Raw genomic sequence first — 17056 nt, 5'->3', positions numbered from 1 at the left:
AGTGGTCAAATAGATAGGAGGAAAACTAGGAAAAAGCAGTATTCCAGAAATGAGGAGAGGAGAAATGATCATCAAGAAAGGGTTGGTCCACAGTATTAACTGCTGCAGATAATTCGAAGATTAACTTCCGGAGTTAAAAGGGACCTCAATAGCTGTCTAGTTCAACCCATACCCTCCCCCAAGAGTCCCCAATATAACATGCCCAACAAATGATCAACCAGTCTTGGTTTGAAAAGTGGGAAGGGGAACTTACCATTTCCTGAGACATTGTTGGATTTTTTGTTATCCCTTACTTCCCTCCACATGCTCTGTGATTCAGTGAATCTAGCCTCTTTACTGTTCCCCAAATAAGACACTCTATCTCCCAACTTGGTGCATTTTCACTGACTATCCACCTTGCCTGGAATTTTCCCCCTACTTATCTCCACATCCCAGCTTTTTGACTTCCTTCAGAAAGTCTCAGCTAAAATTCCTCCTCCTTCAAGAAGCCTCTTCCCAAACTCCTTAACTCTAGTGCCTTCCTTGTGAGATGAACTTCACTTATCCTATTTATATTGTTAACTTGTATGCCTGACCTCTTCCCCACGAGATTGTGATGTCCTTGAGAGCAGGGACTGGTTTTGCCCTTTTTTTGGTATCCCTAGTGCTTAGCAGTGTTAGAACACAGTAGGAGCTTAATAAATGCTTGGTGACCTGAATCTAGTCATTTTAGGTGGGGGGGTGGAGGGAAGAGAGAGAGAGAGAGAGAGACAGAAACAGAGAGAGAGAGAGAGAGACAGAGAGAGAGAGAGACAGAGAGACAGAGAGAGACAGAGAGAGACAGAGACAGAGACAGAGAGAGATAAGAGAGAGAGAGGCAGGTAGACAAACAGAAATAGGGATTGGACCTGCAATTTCATTGCTATAGGGAACTCTGGTGAAAGGAAATTCTTCCAATGAAGGCCTACAGAGTTGCCCAGGGTATTGACAAGTTAATCGACTTGCTCAGTCACATAGGCACTATGTGGCAAAAGTTTGATTAAATCCAGATCTTCCAGGTTTGGGGCAGGCCCCTCTCTGTTAGGCCACACTGCTTCTCATATATATATATGTGTGCTATATTAAAATAGGTGGAAAGATTTGTATGACTTTATGAAGAGTGAAGTGAACAGAGCCAAGAGAACAGTTTGAAACTTTATACAATGTATAAACTTTATACAGACTGCAATAATAATGTAACCCTTGAAAGGGTTCAGAACTCTGATAGAATTATGACTTAAAAAGGCTAGAGCATTCCTCCCCTGTCTTGACAGAGAGGTGATGTACTAAAGTTGAAGAAGGAGAAAGCACTCTCAGACCTGGCCAATGTGGTGCTGATTTGTTTTGCTTGACCCTTCACTGTTGTGACTGACCTCCACTGGATGTTCTTCAGCTTATTAATGTTCTTAAAAAATGTGGTCCTTAGAAATGAACATGGCACTACAGATATAGTCTGACCTGGGCAGAAGATAGTGTGACTATCACTTATTTACTCCTTGAAATAATCCTTTTCTTAGCGCAACCCAAGATTGAATTAGTCTTTTTGGCTGACATATTACACTAATTCACAGTAAGTGTTCAATGCACTAGCAGCACCTCTCCCATCCTCTTAGCAGACAAATACTGTCTCCCATCTTGTACTCGTGAAATTGATTTCTTGAGCTCCAATGTAAGACTTTACATACATACATTAAATTTCATCATATAAGATTTAGCCCAATTTTCTAGGCCATCAAGGTATTTTTGCATCTGATTTAACAAGTTAAGTTCTTGGTAACTTTTGAGAGAGCTGTTTGAGAAATGAGGATAGAAGTAAGAACTCCACCAATCAATACGTATTTGTTATGGGCCTACTATGTGCCAGGCACAGTACTAAAAATGGGAATGCAAGGGATTGAGGAGTGATTGATTGGGTGGTAGGTAGAGCCAGAAGTAGAGAGGGATGAAACTGTGGCAGGATGGAAAATAAAGGTTAAGGGAAGAGTTGTTTTTTGTCATGTCTTTTTTTTTTTTTAATAGGGAAGACCTGTTGTGTTGTATGTAGAAAAATAATCATTCAAGATATAGAAAAAATTGCTTAAGTGTATGAAGAATTTTGTAAAAACCTATCAGACTTAAAGCCTATTTGTGGTCTAGAGTACACAGGATGGAATTATGTAAAAGGCTATGTAAAAATTCACATTTATATAGCTTTACACTTTACAAAACCTTTTAATACATTGTCTCATTTGCCACCTCTCCTCCCACATAACCCTATATAAAGGAGATAAAGCATAGTCTCCATTCTACGGATTCAGAAACTGAGACTAGGGGAAGTTAAGTGACTTGTTTAAGATCCCAACAGCTAGAAAGTGGCATTTAAAACCAGGTCTTCTGACTCCAAATCCGGTGATCTTTCCACTACACCATTGTTGCTTATATTGCTTGGAAGAGTAAAATACACTATTTCAGAATATCCAAGAAAATCTGGATTTCCCTCATATCAGGACAACCCCCCACCCTGCAACTACAAATGTGTAGAAAACAGCCTCCCACTGATTTTAAATAAATATCTGTTAATAGAAGCGTCGCTGCCATTCAGATGATGATGAACACGGTTCATTGCAAATCCTTCCGTTTAAATGAGACAGACTTGGAGGGAGCCAAGTAAATGCACACAAAGGTGACTGTCCCCCGAGACCAGTGTTTGCCCCTGTTGCTCCAAGCACAGGAATCTGGCGTAGGGTTGGTAGGGAGAGACAGAGAGGAAGAGAGGGAAAATAATCCAGTCCGGGTTTTGGTTGCACAAGGACTATTGGGCTGCGAGGAATGGCTAGTGAGGAGGGGAGAGGGGGCGGTGGTGGAAAACACACAACACAAACAGCTCGAGCGCCGCCGGAGAGCCGGGAGCGATAGGCCCGGGAGCCGGCGGCTGGGGCAGGGCCCGGGCGAGGCGCAGCGGCCGGCTCGGGCCGCTTGCATGGAGCCCTCGCAGGCGGACTGCACAGGCTGTGGCTCCCCACGGCCAGCGCCGGAGGCGGCCCACCGCTCGCACACACCCACCGCCGCCGCCCGCAGCAGCGGCTCTGCCCGGCTCTAGGAGAAGCCGGCAGCCTGCCTTCTGCCCGGGCTGGTCCGCCGGGCTCGGGCGGAGGAGAGGCGCCGCCGCCGCCGCCGCTGCAGCCCAGCGCCTTAGCACGGGCACTTGCATGCCTTGGGAGGTGGCCCCAGCGGCCCCTGCTTGCCCCGACCCCCGGCGGGTTGCGCCTCGAGCGACAGCCCGAGCCCGAGGAGGAGGAGGAGGAGGAGGAGGGCGAGGAAGAGGAGGGCGAGGAGGAGGAGGAGGAGGTGGTGGTGGTGACAAACTCTCCCGCTTTGCACTGCGGCCGGGAGCCCCTGCGCCAGGCATGCAGGCTCGGCGTTTAGCCAAGCGCTCCAGCCTGGGGAGCCGCCGGGGGGGCGCAGCGCTGCCGCCGCCGCCGGGCCCGGCGCTGGCAAAGGAGGGCGCCCTGCCCGGGCTGCCGCCCCTGGCCCCGGCCCGGGAGAGCTGGAGGCCCCCTCCCCCGCCTCGCCGAGCCGGAGCCGGAGCCGGGTCCGGGGCCACCCCCCCTCCCGCCGCCGCTGCCGCCGGCGCAGCCACGGTCCCCGCCCCGGTGCTGCTGCTGCTGGAGGAGGAGGAGGAGGACGGCGAGGAGGAAGGGGGGAGGCGACGGAGGGGGCGCGGGAGGTTGGAGGGGAAGCCCCGGGGGGGCGCGGAGGAGGAGGACGACGACGAAGAGGACGACGAGGACGAGGAGGTGGTCGTCGAGGTGGTGGAGGAAGACGAGGAGGAGGACGTAGAGGAGCGCTTCGTGCCCCCCGCGGCCCCGAAGGGCCAGAGCCGGGGCTCGCAAAAGGTGCGTCCCGCGCTTCGCGCCCGGGGACTGGGACACGGGAGGGGGGCACCCGGCCCGGGCGCACCGGAGGCCGGCAGTGAGCGGCGGGGCTCGGAGGGGTGTGTCAGCTGGAGCCTGTCCGGCACCTTCCTGGGTCCTGCCTGTGCATGCGAGTATGTGTGTGTGTGTGTGTGTGTGTGTGTGTGTGTGCGCGTGTGTGTGTGCGCGTGTGTGTGTGCGCGCGCGTGTGTGTGTGTGTGCGCGCGTGTGTGTGTCTGGTCCCGTCCGCTTGGAGGGGTGAGCCACTGGGTACGCTACCAGCCCCTCTTTTTCTACCCTCCCCCCTTAGGCTTCGCAGCTTCACCCTGTCTCCCCTTTTCTTGACGCTTGCCCAGCTTCCCTGCGTGGGCTAGGAGGTGGCACCAGGTGAATGCGCCTTGGGGAGCACGGAGAGGTGTTGTGGAATTTCTCCCACTCCGGGGCAGTGGGAGTGTGTGTGTGTCTCAGTGTGTGTGTGTCAGTGTGTGTGTGTCTGTGCGCGCGCGCGTGTGTGTGTGCCATACCCCGGGGTGGGGGAGTGCTGTTGTTTTCAATCTCGGGCTGGGGCTGTCAGATATTGAAGGCGAGCAGCGGCAGCCACAGCAGCTTCCCATGTTTATCGGCCCAATCGCCTTGCTGCTTAGGACCTGTTGTGGATGCGTCTCTAGTAGTGAGCACTTGTTAGGTGGATATTCCTCTGTTCCCATTTCATGGAAAAACAAACAAGCTCTTCTTTCGTATGGGAAGGTTGCTTGCAGTTTCAGGGTTTCCCTTTTCCCTGCCAGTGTTTAAAAGGCCCATAGTTTTTTCCGCAAAATTGCTGAAAAAAATTAGGGTCAGCCTGAGGACACTAACAATTTCAAACGATGAGCCTTTTTTCTAAGTGTATGTTGTTGAAATTTCTAGAGTGCCCCCTCAATGCCGAAGCAGAAACCAGTATTTTGGTTTTTATGTCTTCAGCAGATGATAAGGGGTTTATTTATTACACAACTGACTGTCTAGAGTTTTCAGGCATGGGATTGGATAACACAGCGATTGCATGGATATGTGTTGCCAAGAAGTTTTGAGAGTAGCAGTGGTAAACTATTGAGCAAGAGATGATTACTTTTCATTATTGCTGGGTTTGTGTGTGTATGTGTGTGTGAACTCCAAAGCTATTAATTGAACTTTGTAGAACAAATGTGTATTGGAATCAAGGGAATCATATGAACATACCTGTTCTTTTAAACTTTCAGCTGAAAAGGTAAAGATTATAGAACATATGTACTTCCGATGCTTGTGGAAAATGTTAGATCCATAAACCGAACAGTTGTTAAAAGGTAGCAAAGGAGCAGTTGGCCTCAATGAGCAAGTAAGACATTTTTGAAAGCTGTCAATTAGGACCATTTTTTGGGGGAGGGGGGATCCTGAAATATGACAAATCTGCTTTACACTTGTCATAAAAATTTAAGCAGTGGACAATGGCAGTTCTAATGTGCTCTGTTTTAAGAAAATCCAAAAAGGAAAATTTAAATCAAAAATAAAATGTATTTTACTAATGTCCTATTTTACTTCATTATTGTATGGAAGTAACTCTAGGCTACTAAAGGCTTTGCCAGCAGAGCAAATGGTCTGGAAGATCCAAAACTCAAAAAGTTTTGAGTGAGGGTTGGTTGATTGAATGTATGCTAGAGGAAGATCAGAAAATTGGCCATCAAGTAACGTTTTTCTACCACAGCAATTCAGAGGATATTGTCCATTAGAGAGACAGTAGAGTAGAGTGGAAAGATGGCAGGATTTGGAATCAGACTTGGATTTAAAGTTACTTGGGAAAGTCACTTATAAGAATAGAGCCACATTTCCTCATCTGTAAAATGGGAATTATAATATTTGTAGTACTTTCACTGCACAGGGTAAGGAAAGTGCTTTGTGCTATATTATAAATGTGGATTATTTCTTCTTCTTCTTCCTCTTCCTCTTCCTTCTCCTCCTCCTCCTCCTCCTCCTCCTCCTCCTCCTCCTCCTCCTCCACCACCACCACCACTACTACCACTACTACTACTACTACCACTGCCACTACCACTGCAGTTACTTCATTTGACCTGCACTGGTGAAAGTAATAACTTCAATAGTAAGGTAAAAGATTTTTGAACTATAAATATAAAACAAGTAAACTAGGTGGTAGTGATTTGCATTTCAAAGAAGACTCATCAGCTTTTCAGGAGTACATTTATTGGAAAAAGAAAGGTATACACCTTGTTCATCTTCATTTGCTGACAGAGAATTTTGATACCCTTTATCCTGGGTGGTCTACTAATAGAAGAAAATTATTTTTGTTATCAGAATATAGAATGTACCAAGTCAGTCTCTCATCTGATTAACTTATCTTATTCATTTAAGATGTATATCTACCTTTTCTGAAAAGGATTTGAGTCACCTTACAAATCAGTCATAATGCAAAATAAAATGTGTAGCACTAACAACAGAACATAGGTTCTGGTTAGAAAGCTTAAGCAGAGATTCATGATTTGGGGTCTGAAGCTAGATTTCTTCAGTTCCTATAAACTTACATAGGGGGAAAATCACTTTTTTAAAATTTTCATTAACCTCTAACTAAAATTTAACTTTTCCTTCAACTGTTTAAAAACATCATTCTGAGAAGGTCATAGAAGGCTTTAATCCACTGACAGAGGGGTCCATAACACAAAAAAAGATGAAGCATTGCCCCCTCATCTAAAGGAAACAGAGGGAATAGGTGCTAATAAATGCTTGAGATAAACTATTATATTGCTACTGTTGGAAAGGGAAGTTCCTTGATAGCTAAGGCAAAAAGGAAATGTTATGTTACGTAGTTTTCATTGGGGGTAGTGGTGGTGGTAGAAGACATTTATCTTTAAAGACAAGCTTTTTTTTTCTTGAATTAGGCTTGAGTGGAATTTTAGCATGTGGATCCTTATTTAAGGGCTATTGGGAAGAATCGTGTATCTTCAACTCTTCATTTATAAAAAGGTATAAAATGTTTAAGGAGATAGAGGACATAAAATTTTAACCAGTGAAAGCCTATAATGAATGATTAAATTACGGCTGGGGTAGGATAGCTAGTAGGTGGTTTACTGCTTCATTTTATTGTGCACTAACTCAAGGCTGGGAACCTGTGGTCCCAACCGTGCTCTAACAGTACAAAAACAGAATATAGAGAATTTTGATGACTGGATAGATAACAAGACATTTGTGTATTGCAAGCATTGTGCCCCTTGTCAATAGCTCTTCATGAATGTGACTTAGAGCATCATGGGGAGTGGAATTTTTTGGCATTAAAGTATACGTATGATTAAGAAAAATCATATGACAACATGTCTCTTAGTGTACATTTCTGTGCATTGTATCCTGTGCAGCTACCTACCTTACTACCTCCAGAATTTCTTGAATTAGAAAGTCCTAAAGACAAAATTGTTAGTGGTGTTCCTCCACCAAGGTGTGATCGATCCATAGGAAATCTGGATTAGGAATATAGTTTCTTCATTGGTTATCTCTCCAAGAGTTGTTAACATGTTGATTAGATTCTCAAATATCAGGTGTGTACAGAGACTGACAGGTGCTAGATTGAAGTGAATTCATGGTATTAATTGCCCAGTAGTAGATACAGGGTAGCGCAGTGAAAGTGATAAGCTTTAGATGTGAGGGGGTGGGAGAATTGGAGTTCTGTTGTGAAAATTTAATAGCCAGAATTGTATTCTTTGTCTAAAAAGAAGGCCCAAAAGCCTACTTCTTTACAGGCTGGGCAGCTAGAGTACCTACAATTATACCTTTTTCCTAAGGAAAGAACTTTGGACTTTTCCATGGATCTGTACTAGATTCCATGCTACACAGAACAGAAGAGCAGACATTAACTTGGAAAGTTCTCAGAGTGGGTGTTACCTGCTAATGATCTTGTTCATAAATGAATCTTATTATGGGCCTACCACAGTGAGCCAGTTGCAAAAAGTAGTCATGAATAATTAGCTGAATTGACCTGTTAGCTGACCATTCAAATGTTAAATCTCTGTTGTCTGTTATTCATTTAACAAATATTTGTTGACAATGTAATCTGTGCAGAGCACTAATAGATACTCTAAGGGATACAAAGATGTCTAAAATGTAGTCCTTTCTGTAAATGGGGTTTACAAATTAGTAAGGGACAAACTAAGTACAAGAATAACCGTCAGTGTGTAATTAGTTCTGATCCTCTCCCCCAAATGTAAATGTTATCTCAAATTTTCATTTTGTCTTGATAAGAATAATAGTAACTAATATTTATAGAACTTTAACATTTGCAAAGTGATATACACTATTTCTCTTGACCTTTCTTTTGACCTCTTGAGATTCTACCTCATATTATACTTACCTGGTATGTTCTCCTTCACAGTAAAATGTAAGATCCTCAAGGTCACAAACTACATTATTTTTCAGTTTTGTACTCTGAGTACTTTGCCTTGCACTTGGCACAGTGTTTTAGGGTCTAACCTGTGATTCCATTGTTATAGTAGTTTCCAGTGAGGAAGTGCCCTCTATCAGTGCAGAGTAGCACCTCCTCTGCAATTTCTAGTCTTAGTTGCCTGGGCCATTGAGAAGGTGATTTGCTCAGGTCTTCCTGAAGTGAAGTTTAACTCTTTCTATCTGTTAGGTTAAGGTGCCTACTACACATAGTAGGTGCTTCATAAATGTTTGTTGAATTGAACTAGGGTGCACTAATAATAGTTAATAATAGCCAGCATTTACATAGCACTTTATGTTTACAAAGTATTTTACATCTTACTTGACCTAGAAATGGCACAACCAAATCCTATTGTTTTTGTTGATCCTCCATTTTCAAAGAGAACCAATGACATCATGATATTGGGGTAAAATAGTTGATGATGGGTGATATCTTGACTTTCTAGTAAATTGGATTTAAGTGAGGCAAAGTTGCAAAAAGTCATCGGCCTCACCCTTTTCCAGAGTCATCAAAGTCCAGTGGCAGGACAAAAGTCAAGATACTTGGCAATGGCCCAGGAAGCAGAACAAAATATTGTAAGAATTCCTAAGAGGGAGAGAATCACTTATGGCTAGGGTAGCATAGGGTTTGAGGGATTCCTAACATTTTGAGAAATCAAGATTGGACAAAGGTCATTTCATTCATTAACAACATTTAATATTAGGTACCAAGGACAGCAAAGACAAATGAAAAGCACTCCCTGCTCTCAAGAAACTTTTTCACTGCAGGATATACCATGTGAACAGGCAAATTAGTAAATTCGAGATAATCTGAGGAGGGAGAGACAGCATTAGCAACTAGATGGATTAGAGCAGGCTTCCCATCAGAAGAAACACCTGTGGTGAATTCTAAGAGGCTAGGGTGAAAAGGCAGTGCTATCCAAGCCTGATGTGGAGCCAGATGGAGGAGATCGAAGTGGGAGGTGAGATGCCAAGTTGTGAAAACAACAAGCAGGTCAGCATGGAGGAATTGTGCATTGTGTGAAAAGGAGTAATATGAAAAAAGCCTGAGAAGGTTGGCTTAAGCCAGATGGTGAAAGGCTTTAAATGTTACATGGAAGAGTTTGTATTTTATCCTGGAGGCAATGGGAGCCTCTTTTTTTGTTTGTTTTGTTTTGTTTTAAAGCAGAGGCATGACATGGTCAGAACTGAGCTTTAAGAAGACTATTTTGCCAGCTGTTTGGAAGGTGGATTGAAGAGAAGAGTGACTGGAAATAAGGAGACCAGCTAGGAGACTTGCAATAGTATGGACTAGAGACAATAAGGATCTGAACTGTGTTGTGGCCTTGAGATTGAAGAGAAGAGAATGGATGTGAGATGTACAAGTAGAATCAACAAGATATGGCAACTGATTTGAGGAGGGGTGAGTTTGAGGTGGAGGAAAGAATCAAGGATTATACAGAAGTAATGAATTTGAGTCTAAAATAGGCAATAGGCAAATAGACTCATTGGAGAGAAGGGAAGGAAAGTGATGAGTTCTATGTTCAACATGTTGAGCATGTGATGCCTATAGGACATCCAGGTAGAAATGTGCAGGAGGTAGTTGTGATGTGAAACTGGTGCTCAGAAGAGAAATTATGACTAGATAGAGCACTGAGCTTGGAATCAGGAAGACTCATCTTCAGGAGTTCAAATCTGGCCTCAGATACTTCCTAGCTGTGTGACCCTGGGCAAGTCACTTAACCCTGTTTGCCTCAGTTCCTCATCTGTAAAATGAGGTAGAGAAGGAAATGGCAAACTATTCCATAATCTTTGCCAAGAAATGGTGTCATGAAGAGTCAAAAACAACAAAATAGATTTGGGAATTCGATACATAAAGATAATTGAACCTATGAGAGCTGATGTCATCACTAAGAGAGGGTGTAGAAAGAGAAGAAAGTGCCCAGGTGAGAGTGTTAGGGAACACCTATGATTAAGGGGAAGGATATGGATGATGAAGCAACTAAGAAGGAACCATGAGGCAGATTGGAAAAGATCTAGGAGAGAGCCTTGTCATAGAAGATGATGGAGAAGAGCATCTCCAAGAAATAGTAGAGAAGATCGGGTCATCAATGTTAAATGCTTCTAAGAGTTCAGAGGAGGAAGAGTGAGAAAAGGTCATTAGACTTAGCAGTTAAGAGATTTTTTTGATAAACTTAGAGAAGGCAGTTTCAATCAAATCCTAGGGCTGGAAGCTGGTTTGCAAGGGTTTGAGAAATATTTGCGAGGTGTGGAAGTAGATGCAATGAGTGTGGTAGAATTATTCCAAGTGGAACAAATGGTATGAACAAATTTATAAAGGTGGGAAGAGATAAGGCATGTTCAGGGAACAGTAAATAGTCCAATCTGACTGGAACATAGGCTACGTGAGGGATAGTAAGGGAAGATAAGATTGGAAATGTAGATTGGGGCCAGTTCTGAAAGGCTTTGGATTTTAGCCCGGGGGGGCCTGTATTTTATTAAGTAGGCAGAGTTGTAAGGGACCTTAGAGGCTGTTTAATTTACTCCTTTAAACAAGAATCCCTTCTACATGATGTGTACCAAGTGATCTTCCAGCCTTTGTTTAAAGACTTTAGGGAGGGGGAATCCACAATCTCCCAAGGCATCTCAGGTATTTGCTTCTTCACTGGGCTTCTGTTAAACTGGTCTTCTCCAACACAACATGAATTTCAGTGTATCCACAGTTTCCTCACCTGAAATTCCTTTTTGTCCCTCTTTCTCAAATCCTACCCTCCCTTTAAATCCCAGCTGACATCCCATTTTCTCCGGGCTACCTTTCCTGACCTATCTAGCTCTCAGTGATCTATTCTCCAGAATTTCTGAAATGTTTGTTGTCTGCACAGTTCATTTTGTACTTAGAGATTCCTTGGTATTTGCTAGTTACTTTTTATGGGGATGATTATTACATAACAGTGTACAGTGCCCAGTACATAGTAGGTGCCTAATAAATGCTTGTTGACTGACTAATAATATGGTTGTTTAAGAATAGTAGCATTAAATACTATAATGAATCACATTTCTGCTAAGCTTACCAGTTTCCAAAGTACTTACCTCACAACAACTCTGGGAATTCTTATGGGTATTATGACCGCATTTTACATATGAGGAAACAGGGAGGTCACATGACTTTCAGACTTGACTCCAAATTCCTCAAAACTAATGTTCTTCCCTCTACCACATATATATTTTGTAATTTAGGGTCATTTATATTTGGGCATTTATTTACATTTGTTTTATTATACGTTATATACATTAAAGACATTTATTTTTGTGTCACCAGCTTTACTTATAACCATATATGATGTTTATATAGTGCCTTAAGCCTTACAGAACCCTTTACATAGATTACCTTTATTTTGTTCTTGGAATAATTCTGTGATACAGTTGTCGTGGTATTATTGGCTTCAGGAACGTGATGTTCAGAGAGTTGGTAAATGACTTGTTTATGATCATATAGCTATTAAGTATTAGAGAAAATGTTCAAATCCATATCTTTTTGTGCAATAAGTCCTAAACTTTTTCTACTACCAATATACTGCTTTTGTAGGAAGTTGGGGGGAGATGAATATAGGATGTAAGAGACTTGAAGAAAGTTCCAGTTTCCAAATACTCCTGGAAAGGGGAAACAGAGAAACTGTTTATGAGATCATAGTTTTCTGCATCTAGCTGGACTCTTATGATGATTTCACCAGTTAACTCATAAGCTAATGTTGTCCCCTGGAGAGTTTTGGATTGGGGATCAAGAGGTATGAGTTCTAGTTTCATCTTTAGTAGCCAGTAGCCATGTGAATTTCGGCAAATTATCTACCATCTCTGAGCCCTAGTTTCTGTATCTATAAAATAAAGAGGAGGGATTTGATAATCTCCAAGGTACACTCTAGTTCAAATCTCTGAGCTCTTATTAGACTAGGTATTTTAATCTTAATACTTGTCTTTACTTTTCTTCTTCTTTTCCCCTTTCTTTGGCCGTCCTTCTACTGAACCAACTAGAAATTACTAACTGAGATGTAGTCTTTCTGTTTTCCCTTTCCAGGGGTATTTGGAAATTGGAACTCTCCTCAAGTCTCTTCCATGCTGTCTTCATTTGTCCCCAAACCTCCTATGGTTGGTTCCACTCCTGGCTCTACTCACTAATCCTGGGCCTCATCCTCATCGTTGAAGTCACCTCTTTGAACCCTCTTATTTCTACTTTCTTCCTTCTGCCTTTAATTCTGGGCTCTCAGTGTTTTTTGGTGGAAGAGGTTACCTTGGCAGGATTCTGTCAGGTCAAGTTCCTGGTTGTTTATTTTTTCCTTCCCTTCAGATCAATTCAGGGGAACCCTGGTTTTCAATTCCCTATTATGTCTAACCCCTAGCCCCAGTTGCCCCTGCCCAAACTTCCTGGCTGTGGGGAATCGTAAGATTTTAAGCTGGAGAATAAAAAGATTGATCTGGTGGTTTTGTGTGTAATGATTGGAATGAAGTGTGAAGGCAAGGAAACCAATTAACAGGTTTCTAGCCATGAGGTTAAAGACCTGAGCTAGTGTTATTTGTGGTAAAGGATAGGAAGGGACATGCTTCTAATTGCTCTTTTTTGGTAGTAACTAGCCAGCGCATTTCAGCTGTGTTTTAAGTTCATAAAGGAGAATACTTTTCTTTCTGTTTGCTGTAGTAGAAAAATACGAATAAACATCTAACAGCAAGTGATATAGATAAAAATCAAAAGAAGAGGTTCTGGGGCATATCCATGTTTTATACCTCTTAAACAATAGCCATCATGGAACTATTACTACTCTAACTTGTTTAGTTGTGTCTGATTTTTTGTGACCCTTTTTTGGCCGGAGTTTTCTTGGCAGAGAAATAGTGAAGTGGTTTATCATTTCTTTCTCCAGCTCATTTTACAAATGAGAAATTGAGGCAAACAGGGTTAAGTGACTTGCCCAGGGTCACACAGCTAGCAAGTGTCTGAGGTCAGATTTGAACTAAAGATGAGTCTTCCCGATTTCAAGTCCAGTTCTTCATTCACTTTGCCACCTAGCTGTTCATTCTCACTTTTAGCAGCAGTGTTTTGATATGGACATGAAAAAACCCTTAATAGCTTAACACGTTTATCCTGTTTGTATAAGCTTGCTCCAGCCTAGCCAAAGGATGCTGATGGATTGATGAACACTGCCTGTAGTCTTAAGTTGCCTTTAATTATTTTCTCAATGAATGTAACGCAGTTTAAGGGTGACCAGTAGTTGAATAATTTTGCCTATGCTTGAATGTATCTTGAATATATCTTTTATTATGCAAGATATCAGCTTGAAATTAGGAGAAAGTTGGCGTATTGCATATTGATATATTTTGTTTTTGCATCATGCTTTCCATCATGTTTTTGTCGTTTTTTACTGTACTTTGTTACCATTTTTACAGTACCTTCATTTTTGAATAGATTTCTCCTCTTCCCAGCCCCTCCCTAGGGATCTAGCCTTTTAACTTAAAAAAAAAAAAGAATATGAGGAAAGACACTTCATCAGAACTAAAACATCAGCTAAGTAAGTCTTGTAGTATATGCAATATTGAATGAATGTCTTAAATTATATTTAGAAATGTGAGATAGGCCTGCATCTCAAGGAGCTCACATTTGAATTGGGGAAGATAGCACTTAGAGGGGATTTTACTTTTCGGTCAGTTGAAAAAGCCCAGTCCTTAGGGTGCATCATCAATGCAGATGATAATATATATTCTTTACTGTCTTAGTTATTAACTTCTCTGCAAAGAAGGGGAAGAGTTTATTTTTCTCTAAGGCTCAAGCTAGATCATTATTGCTGTGTTCAGTTTTATTGTGTTTTTTCTTTTTTCTATTTATTTTCTGTTTCTGTTTAGTCATTGTGTATATTGTTTTCTTGATTCTGCTTACTTAAATATATATTAATTCATGTAAACTTTCCTATCCTTCTCTGAATTTTTCATATTTTGTATGGCATAGTACCACATCACAACAATCATGTATCACAATTTCTTAAGCCATTTTCCCATTGATGAATATCCATTTTACTTCCAGGTTTTTGCTGTCATACTCACACACATACACATATACACACAATACTGTTATGAATATTTTATATACATATATGTGTATATAGGACCTTTCTATCTTTGATTCTGGCATAGGATTTTGAAAGAATATCTTACAAATTGAACAGGCAGTAATTTGGTGTTAAGAATCATTCTATGATAACACACTCTTACATGCCACTTTAAAATTTAACTAAGTGTTTTTTTCATAACAGTCTTGTGAATTTTGTTATGTGAAGAGTGTGAATGAACCTCATTTTATGGATCAGGAGCCTCAGATCCAGAGCATAAGTAATTTGCCATGGAGGCTTAGAAATGTCACATAATTCACAAGTATTTGAGAGGGACTCCTAGAATGACCAGATATAGAGCTGCAAAGAACATTATAGCTCAACTCAAACCAAGATCTTCTCACTTTTACACTTCCTTCACTAAATCAGGCTGTCTTGTTGTTACACCTTCTGCTTTCAAGTACAATTCTATATAACATGGGCATGAATTTTGTGTCACATCTAGGGCACTTACTACTTCAGTAACTACATTTTGTTGCTATCAGAGGATTGAAATGATCCATGAGTGAGGTATTCCTTTAAGAACCATCTTGTAGAGGGGTGCAGCGAGGTGGTACAGTGGATAGAGCACCAGTGCAGGAGTCAGGAGGACCTGAGTTCAAATCTCACTTCAGACACTTGACACTCACTAGCTTTATACTTTGGGCAAGTCACTTAACCCCAATTGCCTCATCCTGGGTCATCTCCAGTCATCCTGATGAATATCTGGTCACTGGATTCAGATGGTTGTGGAGGAGAAGTGAGGCTGGTGACCTGCACAGCCCTCCTTCACTCAAAACCAAGTCAAGTGCAAGTCATGTCATTATTTCTCTGATGGCATGGTCTTCTTCAGCAACAAAGGACAAACACATACATCTTGTAGGGAAACATCTTTTCATAAAAGAATGTGTTTGCACTGCAGCTAGGTTTTCTAGTTCTCTGTAGTCTTGCTGTACTTGATATTTCTAAGAGGGTTTGTGCACCACTGCTACCCTTCCAATTCTTTTGTTCTCGTTTCAAAAGAAGATTGATTGGATTACAGTGAAATTCTCACGTGGTGGTGGGAAGTTGGTACTGATTAGTAAAGAGTCTAAATTTTTAAAAAAACACCTTTTTTGTTATTTCTGAGCATATACAGTGAAACAAACTTGTGGCTCACACATTGTATTACCTTTCAAGTATGCCCTAGTGAATCTAGGAAGAGCATTTGAAATGAGCATATTCGTTGATCCTATACAAGTAAATCAGATGATCTGCTATCCTAAATAGGTTAAAGACTGCACAGTAATCATGAATATACTTGGCAAATTCTTTCTGTGTGCTTCCCTCCTGCTCTGTTAATGCAAAGATAAGAATTCTGAAATACACTTCCATACTTCCAAAAAAGCTGTAATTATAGTTTGTAATTTCTCTTGTGCCTTAGTAGATGGCTTTCATGAGTTTTGTGGACTAAAAATTCATTACCTGGTAGCCAGTCTCCTGGTATTAAGCCTTTCTTAATTTGCCTATCAGGTCACAGATAGTCTGTTGTTTTATGGAATCATTGACTTCTGGTTGCTCCATTCTAATTTTCAGGCAGTTTGTTACTTGGGCACGGTTTTGTACATTTTGTGTCAAGCTGTTAATTCCCCTTTCAATCCTTCCATAGTTTTCATTTCTTTTTCAGTTCTTTCCTCTAACTCTCATTTATTTTATAAAAACATTTTTAACTTAAAAACAAAATGACCTCTTCTGTCTCTTCTTGGAATTCTCATTGGATTTTTGGCCAAGCTGAATTTTGCTTTGAGGCTTTGCTTGTAGTTATTTTGGAGTCATTCTCTTTTTCTTTTTTGTACCCTGAGTGACTCTGTCACCACAATTTTTTTTTATGGTGAAATTCTTTTTTGTTTGTTTCTTTGTTTTCTCATCCTTCCATACTTCTTCCTGACTTTAGACTTAATGTTATGAACAGGTTCAGCACTCTTCTAGCGAAAATGTATAATTAAGTTAAACTTTTGTCCTTTTGACTTCTGCTACTAACTTGGGTATTGAGACTCATACTGTATTATTCCAGGATGTAAGAGACAAGTCAGGCTGGAGGCTTGCAAACTTCCAGTGCTCCTATTGTGGTCTGATCCTGGGTAAAGTCTTTTTGGGTACCCTCTTGGTTTTCAAGTTCTTGATTTGTGTCTAGATCTAAACATTATTAGACTGCTGCTAGATTCAGTCCCAATTGGCTATCTGGAAATCTCTTCTGGTTCAGAGTGACAGAACTGTAGGCCCTTCTTTGTCTGGGATTCCTGCCTTGATTACTTCTCTGCAGGCTGCACATTGGGCCAGAAGCTGGAAGTGAGACATCACTTTACTCTCGGGATCTGAGACATGCCACTGCTACTTGCTTCTGAATTTATTCCTAGTTCCTCCTTCTTACTTCAGGGTACTTCTTACCCTGGAATACCACCGTTGGGGAATCAGGGTATCTCCGTAGGCCACTCTGAATCTGTGACCTTGACCTTAGCTGTAAGCAACAAAGCTGCCTGTTGACACCTGTTTCCTGTGCCTTAGGATCAGCCTAGGAACACCTCTGTGTAGGTCTGGGACCTCCTC

The 17056-nt window shown here is 41.7% G+C and overlaps 1 protein-coding gene across 1 annotated transcript in view; it reads left to right on the top strand.

The window, feature by feature from the left end:
* The first annotated feature begins 3106 nt into the window (after nt 1-3106).
* The window catches only part of ZNF704 (zinc finger protein 704), a 362117-nt gene continuing 348167 nt past the window's right edge, over nt 3107-17056 (top strand). The window contains exon 1 of the mRNA XM_072604950.1: nt 3107-3893. Coding sequence (XP_072461051.1) covers nt 3207-3893 — 687 coding nt within the window. The 5' untranslated portion in view covers nt 3107-3206. The remainder of the gene's footprint in view (nt 3894-17056) is intronic.

This window comes from Notamacropus eugenii, chromosome 4, assembly GCF_028372415.1.
Source record: "Notamacropus eugenii isolate mMacEug1 chromosome 4, mMacEug1.pri_v2, whole genome shotgun sequence".
Taxonomy (NCBI): domain Eukaryota; kingdom Metazoa; phylum Chordata; class Mammalia; order Diprotodontia; family Macropodidae; genus Notamacropus; species Notamacropus eugenii.
Note: the sequence above shows the minus strand (reverse complement) of the source record. Positions and strands in the feature narration are given on the sequence as shown.